The 15,791-nt window shown below is 44.0% G+C and overlaps 2 protein-coding genes across 2 annotated transcripts; both read right to left on the reverse strand. All coding sequences in view use genetic code 11, as the record gives it.

Annotated features, from left to right (window-relative positions):
- Positions 1–955: 955 nt before the first annotated feature.
- On the reverse strand, positions 956–2,139 carry EGR_03838 (hypothetical protein; the record flags this gene model as incomplete). The annotated part of the gene is made up of 3 exons (XM_024493087.1): positions 956–1,059; positions 1,695–1,887; positions 1,924–2,139. 3 exons carry the CDS (start codon positions 2,137–2,139, stop codon positions 956–958), a joined length of 513 nt encoding a protein of 170 aa, XP_024352548.1.
- A 3,555-nt stretch (positions 2,140–5,694) lies between these two features.
- Positions 5,695–10,736, reverse strand: EGR_03839 (Intestinal-type alkaline phosphatase; the record flags this gene model as incomplete). Its single annotated transcript, XM_024493088.1, has 7 exons — positions 5,695–5,803; positions 5,868–6,172; positions 7,832–8,009; positions 8,133–8,304; positions 8,532–8,800; positions 9,597–9,810; positions 10,322–10,736. 7 exons carry the CDS (start codon positions 10,734–10,736, stop codon positions 5,695–5,697), a joined length of 1,662 nt encoding a protein of 553 aa, XP_024352549.1.
- Between the last annotated feature and the right edge of the window lie 5,055 nt (positions 10,737–15,791).

Genomic DNA, 15,791 nt, shown 5'->3' on the forward strand with positions numbered 1-15,791 from the left:
GGTCGGTCCGCTTGCCACCCGTTTCATTCTCCGATTGTTTGTATCATGGATTTTTTACCCTAAAATTTTGTCTTTTTTCCCTATCTTGTATTCTTTCTTTCGATTCTCAGCGGTGGTGACTGTTGGGGGTCTATTTCAAGTCCTTAATAAATCTGATTTATGTACCATCCCAGAGCAGAAGAGAGATGTGACAGTGAGGTTTTAGTCTCATAAAACGCGGCCGATAAGCTGTGGAACCCTGTAATTTCAAAGAGAGCATCATTTTGACTACCTCTCCGCTCTGCTAAGTGGACAGTGGAATTCATTACCCTTATTAGATAAAAAGTACCCACGATAGCTAATAATTTGCCTGTAATTTCATGAGTCTTCATGATTTATCGCGCTTCACTCAAAGTATCTTTATTATTTCCCACTACATGTTGGCTCTTTATATACCAACTGGGAGTCATTTTAACTCATGAGCATGCAATGGAAGAGCGGATATTTTCTCAAAACAGTAGTGCTTCGAATCTTCAAATGCAAGATGACATCAAGCATTTGTAGCCCCTCACTTGGTTGTGCTACGTGTTGAAGAAAGAGGATATCGGCGGAAGCAGGACATCCCCACTTATCCGTCCTTTCACTATCACAAAACTAGTATTTACTAAGAAAGCCGTCTTCTAAAAGGAGAATTCGACTCTCAGTATGTTTGTCGCTTCTTATCTAAATCGTTGCGTTCGTATTTTGCCATCGGCTCTCAACAATGACAATTTTGAGGTTACAATGGGCATGTGAGGAGAGGGTGTGACGTAGAGCCTGATTTTTAACATCAACTGAGCCTTGCGATTCACAGCTGAGCTAAGGCATGTGATGGGTAGATTGCACAACATTAGCCGTAATTAGAACTGAGAAGCCTTCTCCGTCTCTTTTTCCTTTCACCACCATGAAAGCTGGCTCCCGACAAATTGAGAGACCACTACCGCTCTTCATGTACAGGATCAAATCGACGGAGCTTCTGAATATCTGGGACTAACGGGTGCCGGTTAATCTGAATGAATACTTCATAGTACCTCAACTCATCTATAAAAGACGACGATGGTTAATATACAGCGGATTTTTGGCCGTATGCAACCTCTTTCTCACAAAGATCGCGACACCGATCCAGTGATGGGCAGTGTCACCATAAGGGCCCAGAATCACGTAATAGTCCAGTTTATGGGATTCACAAATAAAAGCAAGTTTTTGGAAGTCGAGATTCAGTGAAAGGTATAAAATAAGTTTAAAATCATAGTGATGATGTAGCAACGTAAGCATTCCTTAATAGACAAAAACAGCTAATGCAGTAATAATTAGGAATTGGCGTCAAAGAAAAGGAGGAAAGATGCCGGAATATAGGTGGTGAAGGCGACAATATTCTAGCTATTCACATCCCAAAAGGTAAGTAATCTGTGAGCTCTGGCTAGGTAAGTAGTTGTATTGTCCACTTTGAGCCGGACTAAAGAAACGATGATGTAGGCCACGCAATCTAGATGAATAGTAATCCGGGCAAACTTGTAAGAACCATGTTCTTCCGTCGTGATCACAGTGCATATGAAAAAAGGAGGCAAAGCGGCTTTTTAAAAATACATATTGTGTTTAAAAAATAGCGAAACAAGTAGTACGCGGTCTTAAAAGAATTTACATAGAACTTTAGCCTGAACATCCACGACACCCACAATTCTGACATTCAACGACTTTTCCCTCCTCCAGCTTTGATTTGGGAACACGACAAACACAATTGGTGCCAAAATTGGTGTCTCGGGGTTGAATACATCGCAGGCAACACAAATTCTCATATCCTTGTTTCTTCCACTTTGCTATCAAGTTAGCATCCGCGATTTTCTCTTTAATGCAATAATTATACAGTTCCTAAGGGCTCAATCAGAAAGGAAAATCATGAAGTACCTTCGATATAACTTTTCGCTTAAAGTATAGGTCATAAATATACCTCGACCGTTTGTGATGGATACGAAATATTGGCCACTCTGCTTCAACTTTCCGCTTGCCTTCATGGGGGTCAGTTTCGGCCTCCCGCATTTTCCGATTAAGTTCGTCTATTGTTGGTTCAATCATTTCCCAGCCATCTGGTGGAGCCTTCTTACTCCTGCGCACAGGTCCCATTCCTCACTTGCTCGGTCAGGCGTTTGTGCCGCCGCCGTAAGCAGCACAGGCAAACCAGTGGCGAAATAACATAAACTGGGGAAGTAAGACTTAAAAAACAATTAAGTAAAATTTACATTTAGGACCAGAAAGTCAAAATGTATTTAGTTTTATTATGCTCTTTGTGAGGGCACTAGGTGCACCAATTTGTTTACTTTAATGTGTTATGCATTTTATCTAATTTATTTAGGTTACATATATTGTTCCGCAGTGAACTTTGACATCCTGACGTCGAAACTAGAGTTATATAAGAACGATTTCAAGTTATCCTAAAATACCTAAATGGTGCTGGTTATACTACTGAAAATAAATGCCACAACGCTGACTTTATTTCTAGTATATTTTTAACAGTCAGAGTCATCAATAAAATTTTTTCGCACAATATTTTGCTTTAACCTTCAAAAATCTTGCTAACTAGCCTTATTTACTTTTTTAGTTTAGGGACGTCTTTTAATAAATTATAGGGACTTGCGCTTTAGCGACTTGGCTTTACCCTAGTAACGCCGCCGCAGCCTTGCGAACGAGGCCAGTGCGAGATATCAAAGGCTGATGTAGCTCTCCTTCTCGCGGGAAGGTCTGAGGCGTCGCGCCGTCTTCCGTAAGGGAGGTGCCTTGAGAGAAGGCAGAGGGTAACAGAGAGAACTTCGTCGTGGCCGCTTGCCTGTGGAGGTCCCCCGGGGCCGAGGGTGAGCTGCGGCGAAATGAGACTGAACCCTCAGCGAGCGCGTGTAGCGAGATTGGCATCGATACCCAATTCAGACTACGCTCGCAGGACTTTTTGCTGTGTCGGTGGTAAGCAGCGGACTTCTCTGTGTGCAGTGCGTCTACCGCAGAGCTTACCAAGCTGGTGTCCCTTTAGTTGTTAACGCCATTTCTGGCGAACTGGGACTTTTGTCGAAGGTGGACGTCATTTCCCCCCCTCTTTTGGGGGCTGCCACAGATTCCCCCATCTCCAGCATATACCATTTCTCCTTCACGCCAAGTTTTTTCGCTCCATTAGAAAAAAAATAACTTGATTCGCTTTTCACTCCCACTAATGTCGCGCCATGACACTTCCTTAAAAGGAAAGAGTGTACAATACTAGGGCAAAATGTTTATCACCGACGTTGAAAAGGGCCCGGGGGCGATTGGCATGGTCTGGGCTACCCTGTCAACTGGGTGCCAGCATAACCCAAACGCAGGGTCAAGCGAACTATCCAAGTATTGAAACTTAACTAGTAATCCTTAAAACCGCTTTCCAAATCTGCCTTTTGTTGCAGCCGCATAGAGGCACTTAATAGCAAGATTTTCTTAAGGATCGGTTTCTAGGACTGCCCACAACTTTAAGTAATTGCTAGGTTTTTGCAATTTGAGCGTGTTTTGGACGGTGAATTCTTTTGTTAAATAATCATGTGTACTTAAGTCGTGTCAATGGCTCATTAGACTGATTTTCATCCAAAACCCTCACTCCATTGTTTGCAGGAGGCCCTTTCAACTTATGTTAGCATGGGGAGCTAATGTTGCGATAAAAACGCCTCTATACTGCCTGTTTTGGTGCAGCAAGATAGCTGAAAACAACCTCAGGATTCCGTGGCTGTCAGTCCTTCCTCAGAAATAAAAAACTCCTAACTCCTCATTTCTTTCCCATACACCATTAACTGCTTGCAAAACCTTTAATAGTCTCCACCGATCTGAATTCAGAGGTCAACAAGAGAAACGGCGAAGCGTCTAAATCATCGCCTGGGGCCCGAAATTGACACTGCAAAAGCCATGTTGAAGTGTCCGTCTTAAAAGTCCTGCATTCTCCATTCACATGCATTCATCGGTTCAGTTACCCACTTTTTTTTGAGGAATGGAGGATTCCTGCTGTCAGTGAAATCGTCGTTGAACAAATGCAAGCCATAGTTTTTTACCAAACTGATTAAAACCCATCCGATGCGGTTCACCCTACAAAGAGTTCGTAGGTAATCTGGGACTCAAATTCAATCCTTTTACCACCACGCAGGTTAAATTAGGATTGTTATAACTTCGAATACCGAAGAAAACCTCAAGACTGATCAGAGGCTGTCTACCATGCTGGAACTTGTCAGAACCCCCTTGGAATAACATGCAGACATAACTGTCCCTATTTATCTCAAGCTCTCTCCTAATCAAGCAATTTCATGGCCTGTAACATCAGCAGAATTCTACCGCAGATTACAGAAGCATCTAACCTGAAGCTTTGCTTAGCAACTCGTCTTAATTTGCCTGTGAGTCTCCAAAGCGGATTACTTGGCATTCCGCTTGGCTTTACTTGGCCTCTCCTGAAATGAAACTATCTTGAATAATGTTTTGCTTTAGTTTTTGCAAAAGTGGTAAGCTTCTATGCTATCCAAGCAGAAGTTAGGTTCAGCAGGTTGTTTCTCTATAACCGAGTAGCTTATGCCATCGTTTTAAATGACTCAAGGGCGTTCCAAAGATACCCCCCACCTATCCTCGATTAGAAGCCTTCCAAAGACTTGAATTATCAAACATCCATTTGCAGCGCTTTCATAAATGCATAATTCACTTAATTATAAACAATTCTTTTGATAAAAGTTCGATTTTAAAGCCATTGAACTTATGCTTAAAGAAACCTCAAATGGACATACTACTTATTATCAATGAGTAGGAAGATTTGGTACCGCTCAGTTAAGTAAACGCTAAAAATTCGCCCATCTTGTATGCCACCTTCTGAATAACTTCCCTCAGCAATCAATGTTTCGGTTGCTTAGTCTCATCAATCACTATTTGTGAAGTCGAGATGCGACAAAGTATTTCGAATGTGGGAATACTCGAGGCGCCAGAACTCCCTCGCAAAAAATCGGGAACATGTGAAATGCTGAAGCCCGTTGAAATAACTTTTAATGCTATGCAGGTATTCCAAAACCACCCACTGTTACCCACGCTTTTATATTTCTGGCCCTTCTCTCAGGTGATGAAATCATTCGGGGCGTTTTTGCCGCAGCGCATTACGATATCTTGCCGCCGATTGTGGGGCCTTACACTATGCATGGCATTGTTTATATTCACGGAATGTAAAGCAGGTAGGTAAGCGTCAGGCAGTTTTCACTGCGGTAGTCCGCATTTTACCCTAATGGTCATCCGTAGACTTAAGCTCAATTAAAGGGTCGGTTTAACCTGAGGGAGGTGATTCAAGCTCGCTCCCTTCACAGGCAAGGATTATTTAGGTGCCAAAGCTGCAGAGCCTTCTCATATAGTCCGGCATCCGTAGACTTTTAATCGCTAATAGCTTCAGTGGCTATACAGTCACCACACTACGCCACTCAACGACACACAGGCTTCAAGTTCCCTGATCTAGTCCAGCAAGCTTTTCTGCATTCAGATTCCCTTAGTCCTAAACTGCCAACGGATCCTCCCACTATAGATTTGATTGTAATTGGAGTGAAACCCAAACATCTCATCGCATAGGCAGAAACGCTACTTTCATAAACAGGTTCTGTCACGAGTCTGTTTACTCTTACTATCGGCACATTCAGAGAGGCTGATTTATGTACATCATGCCAGACCAAGAGGGTTTACTACAACAAGGCAGCGGCATCGGAAACTGGCAAAGGCAGCGGCATTGAAAACTAGCAAAGCCGCTTTAATACACTGCTCAGCACCACTGAAAAAGCATGAATCGGGAGAACATGAATGAGACAACTAGTATTAAGAGGCTGGGTGTAAACCCGCAGGCTGGGCAGTGAGGCTCCATTTCGAAGGGCCGCAGACACAAGGCGTACTTCATAGACTGTCCAATAAAGGTGTTGTCCACAGTGGAGTGGAAGAGGTAGCTAAAAACACCTGTGGCGTAGACGCCCACATCCTCGCCACCGTGAGTTGCCCAGGGCAATGGAATGAAAGTGGGCTGCTGGAAATTGGTGCCATGCAAGGTGGGGTTGGAGAGAGCGCTGAGGTTCAGACGCGTAGTGTTCACCGCGCCGGCAGGTCCACTGGTGTACATCAGAGGAAGCATGCCCTTTCCATCTAGGATCTGTTTAAACAGAATAATAACCTTTGTAATGCTGCTAAGTGGCTAGTCTATTACAAAATTTTGTTGCCTTTTGGTATAGAGTTAGCTGGTGATGGTCTGTCGCAGCATATAGAACTGCCTGGGGATGGTATTGTCGATGGAAGAGTCGCCTTCTTTGATGAAGAGGCCATGTTAATGACAAGCTAAAGCAATCCGAGGTCAAGATGTCACGAGCAACCTTCAATGGCTGCTCGTCTACGTCTACATAAACTGGGACGACCATGATGAAGACTTCCGAGTAAATGGTTGCCGTCCGCCTGCTGCAAACCAACAATGTCCGTGGACTACAAAATATCACCGACTGGCTTTTCTTCACTTCTCTTGCGCAGTCCACCGACATGAGCTGCGCACTTCCAACCGTTTGTTGACTGACTGACCAACTGACTTATTTTGGCACATAGTTTGTTTTTCGAGTGAGCCGCAAACGGAGTTGTTCACCAGAATTTGTTACATATCTAAGATTAAACCAAAATTACAGCAGCGACCTACATACTTGACAGCACTAGGAGTCCTGCGGGAACAGTTTCGACTAGCAAAATCAGTTAATGAGATAACGGCACTATACTTTCTCCATTAGCAAGTCCACACGGTTGATGCCGTTTATCTGACCCATGAATACCCGTGGGAAGAAGACAATACTCACTGCTCATTCTTCCCCTACATTTCTTAAAATGGTTATTGCTGAGATCATCTGTCCTCAGTTTTTGTTTCGGCTACCATGCAACTTAAGAAGGCTGGGCAGAGAACTTGGCGGAACATCTCTATCCATCGATGGATGAGTTTCATGACCACTACGGAGTGTACTCAATTCTCTTTGCAGTCAACATTTCAACTAGAGGTGCCTGCCAAATGTTACTTTTACAGTCCAAGCGATGATGGCTTGATGCAGCATAACGTCTTCAAAAATGGAAAGTCTCGTAAATCCTCCTTCCCCTAGTCTCATTTCCAGGGAATTTCGTCCATCACGGCTAAACCATCAATAACAGGTGGAAGAACTGTGCTCGGATCGGATGGAAGTTAGGTGGAAAGTCTAGATCGAGAAAGGGGTTAAAACCTTCAAGCATGAACCAAACTGGTATAGCCAATCCTCCAAAATACAATTGTTTCTTGCAACGGTTGCAGGTGTCAGAATTGGCATGTTGCCTTTTGTGGCTCTGTTCTTCTGTTGTATTTAAAAAACCAAAAAACTCACTTGGCAGGAAAAGATTTTAACGTCATTGTATTTTGGTAATTCAAATCTGCCATCAAAACTTAATCCCATTCCCTTTGAACCTGATCCCAGTAGCCGTCCAATCAAAAACTAGTTAGCTTCAGCAACCAATCAATTTTGAAAGCATTTGATTGGGTATCATCAAATAATAAAAATTAAAGTTTAATTTTAATTAAAAATGCTATTGTTGCTTACAATTTTCCTTCAAAATTTACCTTTGAATTCTGGCGCATACTAAACATCCGCATTTAATTTTCCGGTAAAAGTAGCTACTGTAAATAGCTATTGCTGAGTGGGATTCCTTTCCTAAACCAAATTTCTGTATGCATTTTAAATGCCCTGTTATAACCTTGAAAATCTGGACAGAAGCTAAAGAAGACCGTCGTCTTTAGGCGGGTTGAAAAACTCACATGCCGATCAAGTTCAGTGTTCAACTCGAGGAGGCTTCTTTTGCGATCGGGTTGTCCACCAAACAGCATCGAGTGCGAATGATCCGCAGTGACTATCACCAAGGTCTCCTTTAGATTGACCATTTTCGTGCCTACGCGAATTGCCTCCTCAAATGCCAGTAGATCCAAAAGGGCCTTCCTGTGTCAAACAAGTCACTTGAGAGTGTACAGTGCGTACAGTGATTCGTGGCTTGACTATAGTCCTCTCTCTTCTATCTCGAGACTGGCTAAATACCTTATAGTTTCCCTCTTGATTACTTACTTGCCGAGGTTGGCATGATGTGCGTGGTCGATGCGTGCACCCTCGACGAAGAGGAAAAACCCCTTTGGCTGACGAGAGAGGATCTTTATTGCAGTGGTAGTTAGGTTAGCCAGTGACGGCTCAGCCTTCCCTCTATCAGCGTCAAAGGACAAGTGGGAGGGGTTCAGGAGCCCTACAAACAGCGGACCTTTTAGCACTGGGCCAGCGGGTTCTGTGACCTCAAACTTTGAGGTATTAGCTAATCTAAACCTCTGAGTAGATGTTTACAAGCCTCAACTCTCTTCTGAGCTGATGAACTGCCTTACAAGTTTTCTTCAGCTTTTCACGACTCTTGAGATGGTATATGAAAGACCCGAACGTTCAGCATTTGACAGCAGGTTCCGGGACTCCTCGACTCACCGAGAAGGTAATCCACCTCAGAGAAGTCGGTTAGCAGGAATCGGGTCGCGTCAGTGATGAGCTTGGCACGGCGTCCTCGATTCATCTGATTGGCCAGCCACTCCTCTGCCAGATTTCGACCATCGATACGTTCGCCCTTACCTTCTCGAGGAAGGAAAGTGCGGTAACCGCCCCCCAAAACTACATTGATGTTTAGATTCTCCTCCACCAACTGTCGGGAAATATCCATTGGGGGCTCGGAGACGCCGAAACAATCTTTCGCTATCTGCCTATGGTAAAATAAGTTTAAGGAATGATACACTTTCTGGATTACATAGCACCGCATGTACATGACACCTCGGTTATCCGACCTGAACTTTGAGGTACAGACACGTGATGTGCCCTTTATGAAGTCATATTAAAACCAACTATTCCAAACCCTGTTGCAAACAGGCAGATTGAGGTCTAAGCAGATTGTCAGGCTACTGTGAAGAGAGACGTCTTCTGCAGATGGCAAAAACTGCGAGGATTCACACCACGGGAGTTGTTAAAATCGCGTTAACTCTTACAAACCCCTCTGCTCTCAAACGGCAGGGTGGTACATTCCTCTGCTGCAAAAAGTTGAGAGTGCCCTATTTATACAGTGGGATTAGAGTTAGATGGGAACGAAGTGGAAAGAAGTGAAAGTAGGCTGCACTTAGATAACTCGACATTGCCAAACCACTAAATTAATGCCACTGGACTGTCATACATTATACCACCTTCAGAGATAGCCACAACGCTACCGGATGGTCTGTCAACACTTTGGTGAGAGATTGGGTTAAAATGGATCGGTAAGCCATCGCAGAAGGCGTGGAATGTGTCCAGCAGAGTCCGCGAAGACTCATAAGGGTGAGGCTACTCAGCTCACATTGAGCTAAAGTTTTAAACTCTGCCTCGGGACCATCGGCGTATACGGACTCGAGAGAATGGCTAATTCGCAAATTATGATGTTCCCTCTCGGGAACGTCCCTGGTGGCCTTCAATGACGTAGCCCCTCATCAACATTTAAAGTGAGAGGACAAATGGATAGGCCACAAGCTCTACCTGTCGGACTCCCAATTGCGCGAGGCGGTGTGAGCGAATGCTCCGGCGGGGGAGGCATGAGTGACACGTGACGTGGTGACAATCCCAGTTGCCATACCAGCCTCCATTGCTGCCTCTAAAACGGACTCTACTCTCTCCTCAGGTGCATACCTGCGACAGGATTTAGGACGCACTGCGCCTGTCAGACCGATGATTCCGGTTCCAGTTTTGGTACCTAAAAGTGAGTTAGTGGCCAAAAAATTTCACTGTCAGTCAAAGGACTCTTTAAGTAGGAAATTAGGACATTAAAACGCCTCCTTATATATTATCCGACTCTTGCGCACAACTACCTCAAGATGAGGAGAAACCTTGAAGCGCTATTTTTTGGCACTTTGTTAAGTAACTAGTGCTTACTATTTGTGGAGAAAAAAAAGGGGTTTAAACACAAACACCAACGTAAATTATGCCAGCACGTCCAAACGTAACTGAGTAATGACAGGCGATTGAACATTCTCAACTATACTGAAGGTGTCATAGAATGGGAAGGGAACAATTGAAGCCATTCCCCCAACCATTGACAAAGCAGCACAACCTCTATTTTTGGGATAAAGGAGAATTGAACTGCCAGGAGTCACTACCCTTTTTTCGTATGCCCTTCGAGGAAAAAAAACCATTGTTTTTGAAGACCGCATGATTATATCACCACCTTAAAAGTTCTAAGCTAGCAATGTCATAAATAAACTCACCACCGAGGTAGGCAGTAGCAGAGCCACCCGAGTCCGTTACGGTCGTCTGCAAATCGTACGTCCTGCACATCGTATGAAAGGGCCAATCTTCAAAGTCTAGAATTGGATTTGCCTCGCTGAGACGACCTTCCATCTCGGCCTTGAAGAATCGACCTGCAGAAATCGTCGGTATGCCCATTCCATCGCCCAGAAAGAGAATGACATTCTTTGCACGCGCCCGGGGTGCAGGGAAGAATTGACTACTCCGTTTGAGTTTTTCTCTGGCTAGACGCTCCCAAAAAGCTGGAAAGGTGTCTTCACTGCTCGTGGGCTGCTTCTGCCTCGGTGTCAGCGCTGCCACAGAGCACAGACAATCCAGGAAAAAGAAGAGGAGAAGGCAGAATGTAAAACTCCTCAAACACTGTCCTAGCACCATTTTTGTCAGTTATCCCGTCGCCTTGTACAATGCTTCACGAGTGTTCATATCTTGCATTTATAGTTGTGCGGATTGCGTACGTGCGTACGTACCTTCGCTCGTGCGTATGTGGTTGCATACGCGCGCACGCAATTACACGCGTCAGAACGGTGTAGGTCGTCTGCTTCCTTTCTTCATTCCTGCCATGCGTGAAGCAACTCGAGATTCACATCTTAACTATTACAATGCATTCATTACAGTAGCGATGAAAGAAACGTCCACATTCTCCGTCACACATATGCGACGCCCCATTCTCATCCGTACCCGGTGTCGCAAATATAAGAAAACAAATGTCAAATTGACTAATTTTGCGACTGAAGATAATTTAAAATATGTTGGCCTGAAAAAAAGTTCGTCTAATTCACCAAGTGTCAAAGAGGGGAGGAGGTGATTCAATGCCACAAAGTCCTTCAAACGGAGGAGGACCTTTTCTGCTGCAGTTCATTTTATGACTAGATACATTTTATGCTTTATACGTTTACTCTTAAGTACCCTCATTAAAATTCAGTTGATAATGAAGAATATATTCTTACCTTTCCTCCTTTTCAAAGTGAGTTTGACTTGGCTCCGAGTCTACAACGTTTTACGGCAGAATGTCGGGTCCAAAGGGAAATGCACCACCAAAAATCAAGTGGTTTTGACAGCTGAGGTGATCCTGATGGTTAATAACCAGATACCGTTGGATCCTCCTACATCGCTAGAATCACGACCTTTGCCTCAGAGCAAGTGCGTAACGAAAGGGTGAAAATGACCTATTGTAAGATATGGTTAACATTTACAAAGCAGGGACAAATAAATCCGTCCCTTATTTAAAAAAATCGCATATGTTTAAAAACCAACTAAATCACTTTTCCATGTGGCTGAGTTTCTGCCTCTGGCGCCTGCATATGATTCACTGTGCTTCTTTCCCAAGTCCAAAGTCCGCTGTCACAGATAGGTGACGTGGGTCCTTTGAAAATTTCTGGTGACAATCTCAGGATAGCTGCAATTTCATCAAGAAAATTAATGACAAGTCATATCAAACCAAGAAGATAAAACAATTAAGTTGTGGCGATTAAGTTTTCTCAATATGACTCGAATATGCGTGACACGAAAAAGAAGTAAGGATTTGCTCTTTCTCCATGAGGCATTGGTCAATCTTAAACGATAGGAAGGATTGTGAAGGCGGTTGCAAGAGGAAAAGCAAAGCCCTCCGATGACTGCCAATGCATTCGAATTTGGTCACCACTTCTTAAACTCCATACAGGGGGAAATGCTCCGTGTCAAGCACGAATTCTTCCTTTCGCTCTACCAATTCGCCAGCCGCAATTCAAGCTACTACCGCACTGGCCACGATGGTTTCCGCCGTTGTGGTGGCACCATCTCTACGATTTGTCACCCTCGGTGAGTCACCAGGACAGAATATGTAATACTCGTATATCTAAAAAATTCGACTTCTCAATTCACAACCCTGTTCTGTAAGGAAGAGGGAACAAAGCATCTCATTTAGGCCTAGTTACGGCAGCCTTTCACCCTCTACCGAGACTCAGTCGGCACAGATCTGAGTGATAAGAGGGGTGACATTTGGTCATTTGCAGAAAAGAGATGGTCTTTGCCAGATCCTACAAGGTCCGAATTCCTGAGGGACCCTTTAGGAGCACTTGGACCTACCATATGGGTCGGTAGGTCCAAGACCGAAATTGAGACTTACTGTGTAAGATCCAACTTCCTCGATGTTGCATTGACAAAATGAAACATTAGGTCACTCAGGAAAGCATTTTTCTTGTCCACATTACTAATATAGCACAACCCTTTCTCATGAAAGTGGAAGTTACTTTATCCGGTTGTGAGAACGAAGCGAAGGCCAAGAACTAACATCAAGATTTTGTAAAAGGCTCTTTTCTAAAAAACTGATACTATTCTGGCACAGGTATTCGTTTCAGTGACAAGATGGAGCATGCGGATCCTTTTAGTCTCCCTTGCCATTAGCAAAGGTCTTTCACCGCCTCAGAGGCTGTTTTAAAAAGGCACTTCCCAATTAGTGCGTGACAGACAAAGGAGTAATGTCCGGTGGCTTCTGTTCAAAATTTGCGGTCATTTGGTAAAGAGTGGTGCTCCTCCCCATTTCACCCATCCAACAAGAATTAGCTTTGAATATTCATAGACCCTCTGCACGTTTGGTAGAATCGAAAGAGCTTTGGAAGGCTCACTCTTTCGGTAGGCCAATCAATCGAGGTCGGCGGTCTGGGTCCAGTGGGTGGAAAAATGCATGTATTTAGCTGTGTGTATCCAACGCATCAAAATAGCATTAAATTGAGGGTTTTTTTGTCCTTATTTTGCCTCACCGAGGGCATGAAGCTGTATAGACATCTGATTAACCCGCTTTAAACGCCGGTACGACATATGAAATGCGCTATTTTTTCTGGTTCCACCACCAAACAAATACAACATTGCGGTCAGTGCGAGGCTATAGAAGTCAGGTCCTCGGGTATAATCGCACCCAAGGTGACAGAGCATTCAACTTTCAAAGCGTGATTTAAAAGTGTTTTTTATTAGTCTACCTGGGAAAAAGAAACATCACTAGCGCAAGGAAGTGCTCTAAAAAGGGGGCTGTAGTACGCGGACACGTAGCCCTACTGGTCTCGGTGATTTTCGGAGACACCGAAAGTATACCGAACAGGCAGTTTGTTTAACCAAATACTATTCCATCACTCTAGAGATAGAGCGATTGCGGTGGCTTTAAATGATCCTTTTAAAACGATAAAGTGTTGGTGGGCGGAGGCTGTTACCCATTTCGGTGATTTTTTTACCGTTTACCCCATACATGTGTGCTATAAGCTTAAGGCCAAGAAATGAGGAGGTGTTGTTTATACAATTACGACAGGACTACATTTAACACATCCGTCGTCGGGTGTCTCGAGGGTAAATCCGCCTTCGCAGATCCGTGTGGTGTAACGTTTTACCACCTGACACCAATGCTTGCATCACTGAACTGATTCGTGCAACGGTGGCTCATGGATTCCACATTCACAAGTTCGTCATTTAATCCGCTTGATAAGCACATTTGTGAGGCTGGAGTGAGCCGAGGAAATCAGGACCCAGTTGGTATGTGTATGGGTGATAGTGAATGTGCGGCTCCATCCGACCACCGAGATTTCGGAATCTGTTTTGTATCCATGGAAGAACTAGTTCTCCAACTCTTTTGGAAATTAGAAGTTCACCCACTTCCAGGCTGACAGGCTTCGTGACATCTTCAGGTGTGACTCGGGTACTAAAAAAACAGCAGTCTGTTCCAGTTGTGTCTGCTACTAGGGCGTCCAGCATGCTGGAAGGATTAAGCTTATATTTTTCACGTCTGTCGCTGATCAAGGATCGCTCAGGTAGTTGCCTAGCCGAGAAACTTGGCCAAAATCCTCAATTGGACTTAAGAGACTTTGACTCATTCTAACGCTCGGTCTGCAGTGCGCGTTCCAACAGTGGATGTAATGCTTCCATAACCGCTAGAGGTCAAAAGTTCTTCAAAACCCGGGCAGTGATGGTAATACTTTGCTTATTGGTTTAAGATTCCGCATTTGTACTTCCGCTGGACGGCATGCCCCTGGATCTATACAATAGCCGTCCAGGTCTTCTATACGCCAGCATTACATATTCAGCCCTAACATTATGTCGCCTTGCCTCTTCAGAGAAGTCTCGGGGCCCTGCAGTGGTAGCACCTGAAAGCCAACCCTATCTCAAGGGACAACTGCTTTGAATTCCAGTCCTAATTACTTGACCTTGGAGTGAGGGAAGAGAAGCATAGGCAGCAGATGGGAGAATTTGTGACCACTCCTAGTGGAAGAGCAGAAAATGACGTCCCGTTTTCTACAGGAAGGCTATTAACATCTGAAGCGAGACAAGCCACAAACCATTTGAGAATTTTCGTTGCGGAGGACTTTTTGGTACATGTATGAAGATGTCAATTGGATGAACATGTGATGCCTTCTTCAACTCTACCACCTGGAAAGAACCCAGATAGGTGCAGCTTGGAAGCATTGAAGTAAGAAGTGACAAGAAGACGTAAAAGAAATACCACGTCCCCACAAAACTATTTTTTAACACCGTCCTTCGCTGAATGGGTCAGGGCTTTGGTCAGTGTTTTTATGACTAAGTTAAGGCCTGCTAATTCCAACTTTCCCTAATACATTTGACAAACAGGACAAAACTCTAGATCCAATAAAATTGTCAGATATCTTCTCAAGTGTAGGCAAATTCAATGACTGGCGTGGTTGGTTGTTGGCTGCATCTCTTAGAGCACCGATTACGTTGTGATGGCCGGTGCGGAAGATTATCCATGGGGAGCTTAGGGGGCGAGGCTTGGAAGACGAGAGTGTCCTATGCACCAGTTTGATTGTTTACCACTTGGTTTTGGTTTAGCGGGTACTTAACGCTCCCCATTGCTCCTCAGCAGGGAAGATGACCTCCAGGCCACAACACCAGCCTCCTACAGCCCTACCGTACGTCGGTGATACATACTCGAGCCTGGTATTAAGACTTCCTTCGTCTTCAAATCTGATTCGCATCGATGTGCCCATCTGATTCCATGAAGAGAAGGTTACATTGCATCCACAATTTACAAATTAATGGGAATATTCTACTTTGCAATTACTTCACCGTTTTTACTGGATACATATCAATTTAAAAAATTGGTGGAAGATTGTCTAAATAAAGCTAAAGTACTCCAGAGAAGGAAGGGTTTAAAGCAACCGCTGACTAAAAACTGAGATAATCTGTTCCCGACGGAAGTAAGGATATTTTCTGCAGCGGACGAGAACACGCCCATAAAATCCGGTCCTAAAACGCACCAAATATATAAAAAAAGTTAATTTAGGAGTAATTAAATTTCAGTAGACGGCAACTTTTACGAAGCTACCAAAATGAAAAACTGACCAGTCAAATGTCAATCCGATTTAAATCTCGGACAATCAATAATTTTATCCGCGCGCAAGCTTTGAAATTACCAAATTTTGCTGTGCAAATGGAGCAATGACGTTTGGACTA

This window comes from Echinococcus granulosus (assembly GCF_000524195.1).
Source record: "Echinococcus granulosus chromosome Unknown EG_S00021, whole genome shotgun sequence".
In the NCBI taxonomy this organism is placed as follows: Eukaryota; Metazoa; Platyhelminthes; class Cestoda; order Cyclophyllidea; family Taeniidae; genus Echinococcus; species Echinococcus granulosus.